At 36.9% G+C, this 4,670-nt stretch overlaps 1 protein-coding gene across 1 annotated transcript in view; it reads left to right on the top strand.

Annotated features, from left to right (window-relative positions):
• Window positions 1–1,646: 1,646 nt before the first annotated feature.
• The window catches only part of LOC111334841 (fibroblast growth factor receptor 1-A), a 15,309-nt gene continuing 12,285 nt past the window's right edge, over window positions 1,647–4,670 (top strand). The window contains exons 1-2 of the mRNA XM_088727698.1: window positions 1,647–2,015; window positions 2,196–2,558. Of these exons, the coding sequence (XP_088583824.1) occupies window positions 1,934–2,015; window positions 2,196–2,558 (445 nt within the window). The 5' untranslated portion in view covers window positions 1,647–1,933. The remainder of the gene's footprint in view (window positions 2,016–2,195; window positions 2,559–4,670) is intronic.

The raw sequence follows: 4,670 nt of genomic DNA, 5'->3' as shown, positions 1-4,670 counted from the left end.
AGCTTCTCCCGAAAGAAACGGACGACAGAGAGTTCCCTAATGAGTACGTTTCTGTAGGGCTGAGCAATCTGTTATGTAGGCTGTCAAGCTTTTTTCTTCTTTACACTTTGTAATTGCGCAAATTTTGCTTTTGTTTCCTTCACGAACGTACAGAGAAAGTGCGCAACACAGCAACGGCTTTTTGATTCAGACTTTTCATTGTTTTATATTAGTGAATAAAGGCTGATATTTAGTGGACTAAGATACATTTAGCCTACTAAATTCTTCATTTTAGCCTGCGAAATGAGCCTCAATCCCTGACTAAGTCTATTTTGTGGTACTAAAAGTGTTTTTTAATAGATTGACAAGCGGCCAGAAAACCGTTTCTAACTTAATAATCCTTTACAAAAAGTTACTCCGAAAGGATTAAGAGAACGAGAGGTATTTGCAGTTAACAATTGCATTAATCTACGTAGCTTTCAATCATTTAATATCTGACATATCTTGAATTGTAAAACGCTGAGCAAAGTTTGATTTCTACCATAATTACCAATTTCGCTAATTCTTTGAAAGTCCTTCGAATTTGGACATCTCTACCAAAAGTTACAAAACAGATACCGAAAGGAATTCGATGATTGATGGTTGCATTAAATCTCTTTGTGACAAGCTAGAAAAAGCGTCAGAATCTTAGATTTTACCAGTTTTTATCTGAGAAAGCATTTACTCTCAGCTATAGACAAGGGTAGACATCATAACGTGACGTTAAAATTTAATACTCGAAATGTTACGAAGACTAAAAGGATACAAAGAGAGAATTAATTCCTCAGAAAATAAGCTCAGAGCTCATTTAAATACTGAAAATCAAAATTTACTTGCAGATGAAGAGTACTTTGCGATTCTCAATCTGCTCGAGTTTAATACACGATGGACCTCTCTGGAATGCAAGAATATCGCACAAGCTGGTCGGTGCACCGCCAAATCACTCACGGCTTCTTTTATGTTTTCCAAGCTGAGCTCTTCGTGCTCTTAAAACTGCATTCAGTGTTTTGTGTTTAATGGCTTATCTTTTCTTAATCGTCCAGCAGCCGCGGCGACATTCTTTGACTTCTTTGAAAGCGGATATCGTTTAGAACGGTTCCCAGTCTTGTCTTCATGTGTTTTCATGCTAACAGGGTTATCCAAGTCCTCCCAACATTCTTTCTTCTTTGAATATCTTCTCGTTTTCATTCTTAACTTGCTTTAAACCAACTACTTTCTTGCAAATCTGTCTGGCGAGTAATTAAAGTAATTAAATTTAACTAAAAAAACGCATTTTCATTTGCAACTTAAATGGCCTTTAAAGACAATTCAAAATGGACACTTAAGAGTTTCTTAAAACTTGTGTATCATTGACTATTTCAATTTTAGGTAAAGTTTATTTCTATTTTGAGGTTAAAAAAAAGGAGTGACAATGCTAAGCCACCATACTGATGTTCTTGGTAGAAACACAGCCAAAGATCTTGATGAAGAATCTTTTGTTTGCGTAAATTGACGGACTTGCCTTATTTTGACGTCGAATTGAGTGTGCCAGAATCCCCGACCCAATCATATGCTGTCATTTAGCATGCTATATTTTTAATGATGTCCTTGCTTACGTATATTCTTATATTTTCCGTTGTGTTCTATCCAGTGGTGAAAACGATTTGGCTTACTATTTGAGCATTTAACAAAATCAACAAACTAAATCGCGACTTTCGATTCATTGTATGAGCCTTATAACATCATGCCCGTACACATAATCGTAAAACATTCATTTCAATTTAGGTGTGATATTAGAATGTTTGTTTGAATTATGTCAATTGGAGCTTAAAATTAATTTTTTCATCGCCGAGTGGCATGTGACCACGCATGATCGATTTTGTCAACCTCACAACTTCACGTGTAATTTATTTGCTTTGAACCTTCGCTCCGAAAGATGCTGGAAACGTTACTAATCGTAATACGAGGCTGTTTTGGTTTTGCCTTACTCCTAATGGTTCTCAATGCACCACAAACTCGTACGTATTTACTCAATATACCCCTTGTTCCATTTTGATTTCTGTGAAGTTTATTATTGTGGTTTGTCGACATATTTTCAAATTAAGTAAGGTTGCTGTTAAAGCAAATGGATTTATAGTATTTCCATACACCTAGAATTCAGTGTGGATGTATTGTTGCTTTTACTGATATCATTTCAGAGTCCGTTACATTTACAACCACACCACGCAACCCAACAGACGTTGTAGAGGGATTGAATAGTGGAAGAGTTTCTCTTGTTTGGAAAGTCAGTCTTAATTCTCGAGAAAACTTGCGGAATATTACCATTGGAAGAAAGAGACCCGATGGAAATCAACTGACAACAATAGCTACGAAACCAAACGCCAATTCCTCTCTCCTTGTAGACAGGAAATTCCAAAAATTCTACATTGCAAGATCTCCAGCAACCCTAGTCTTAAAAAACGTGAGAAGAACAGATGAATACATATACTCTCTTGAAATATTTTATTCTGATGGTATTCGCATCGGTCGGAAAGAAACAGACGTCCTTGTTCGTGTGTTTGGTGAGTATGAATTCACTTCCTTTCTCATTGTTACTCATACGGTTGAACTGGTTGTGTGATTAAGTCCTTAGTGATAAAATCAGGAACCTATGTCTATATCTCTAGGTATTCGTACTACAGCAATTGCACGTTCTTCGTTTAAGAGATAACGTGCAGCTCTTACGTTTCTCATTTGAACTGCAGGGAGGGAAATCGTAATGATACAAGAGAAATCTGGCAATAAATATTAGCTGTGGATGTTATAGCAACAGAGTAAATATCGAATTCAGACGGAATATATATGAGAGGTGTTTCTTGATATTGGACGTAAATTGTATTTAGCATGACGTGAATGAGATGCAATGATGTAAATTTTCCCATTGAGTTGAGCTGAAAATATACCTCAATGTAAGGCACATGTCAGGGTTTTGCGTCAGTAGTTAGCGTTCTCTTTTTTTATCATGAGAGCTTTCTAATTTTGGAATATGTAGTTCATGTGCTAAAATTAATTCAATCTTTATCTCTGCGATGTTAATTGTTTTCCAGCACTATTTGCTCTTTTAATATGAAGTTTGTGAGCCGACTTCCTCGGCGGCTCTACGCGCTTTGTCAACCGAGAGCACAAAAAATGTTAAGGCAAGATTAGTAAGCATATCTTATGTGGGTGTGTTTACAACATCAACTTTAAACAGAGTTAACACTTGTAGAATAATGTAAATGACATAACCTCGTGTTTAGGTATTTCTGTTGCCGGTCAAGCATTGAATGAGTTGAAAATGAATTGTTTGTTTGTTTGTTTTATTTTTTTTGGAATATTGTCATGGTTTTCACTTTTAATGCGCTGACAGGAAAGACATTAGGAACTGTAGCCATAGTATATATCATACCCAGACTGTTGTTACAAAACGGTGCAACCCCGAAATAGTAGGCTGTTGATAATGACGTCCGCATGATGGCGAATTTTATCTTCAGTATGCCAAAAGCTATTAGCGAATAGGCGTTTCTGTACTCTTTAGATTTATAGTATCATGCTACAATTGTATGTTACGTCTATGTCTTTTTCCAGGTGTCGTGTATGTTTCGACGTTAAAGAAAAACAATTGTTGAATCTGGTGAAATCCAATAAACAAATGCAGCAGCGCCTCAAACGATAACACTATAATTTCCGATGCCCATAATCAACTATAATGCAGACCATTCAGTTTCAGATACTAGTTTGGAAAGGAAATCGATTTTCCCAGAAAGACCGAAAGTAAAGACCAAAAAGAATAAAGGGATTTGTCTAACTGCCACTGTCCTGTAAATTTTATTTCTTTACTGATATATTAACGTATCAACCTTTGCAGTAATTGGCTTGAACCCGGGGGTAACATGTGAAGGTGTAGTCTGATCGTCCGGGTGAGTGTAGTCCTGAGAAGGACTGTTGTCGGTGGTAGTGACTGACGTTTCGACAACCTGTGCGGAGGTCATCATTAGAGTCAAGTGAATGATTGTTGTCAGGAGAATGTTCTGACACTCACCCGGACGATCAGACTACACCTTCACGTATCAACCTTTGTCTCTCAAACAAACTGAATAACTCTTTATTCTACTGACTCCTTTATATTAATATTTTATCCGTGATCCAGTGTGCATTGATAGAGATATATATATATCTTATTAGACGTTTTGTTGTGTAGTATCGCTGAGTATTTTTACGAGTTGTGCCGTATTTTGACGAGCTCGTAGGGCGAGTCAAAATACAAATAACGAGTAAAAATACTCAGCGATACTACACAAAAAAACGTCTAATAAGTTAGACGTTTTTTTAGCATAAATAGTGCTCTCTACTGCGAGGATCGTGCATCATACGTAAGTTATTTATTATCCAACACGCCAAACTGTTAGTCCAGTGTGGGCGAATTTCTCGGATACTTATTTACGGGGAGTGCGTGGCAGAAGTATGCGAAGCGGAACGGAATTGGCGCGTTGTCGTGTTGCTGTTTCTATTTTCTTCAAGTAAATGAAGAAATTTCCTGGTCGTCTTGCTGTTTTTCTTCGTTAGATTCATCTTATACCCTTGGATCTATATTTTCCAGCCATTCTGACTCTTCGTCGTCGGCAATACGATTCAAACTGTCCGCCATTTTATAT

Source organism: Stylophora pistillata, chromosome 7, assembly GCF_964205215.1.
Source record: "Stylophora pistillata chromosome 7, jaStyPist1.2, whole genome shotgun sequence".
Taxonomy (NCBI): domain Eukaryota; kingdom Metazoa; phylum Cnidaria; class Anthozoa; order Scleractinia; family Pocilloporidae; genus Stylophora; species Stylophora pistillata.
This window is presented reverse-complemented; position numbering and strand designations above follow the sequence as displayed.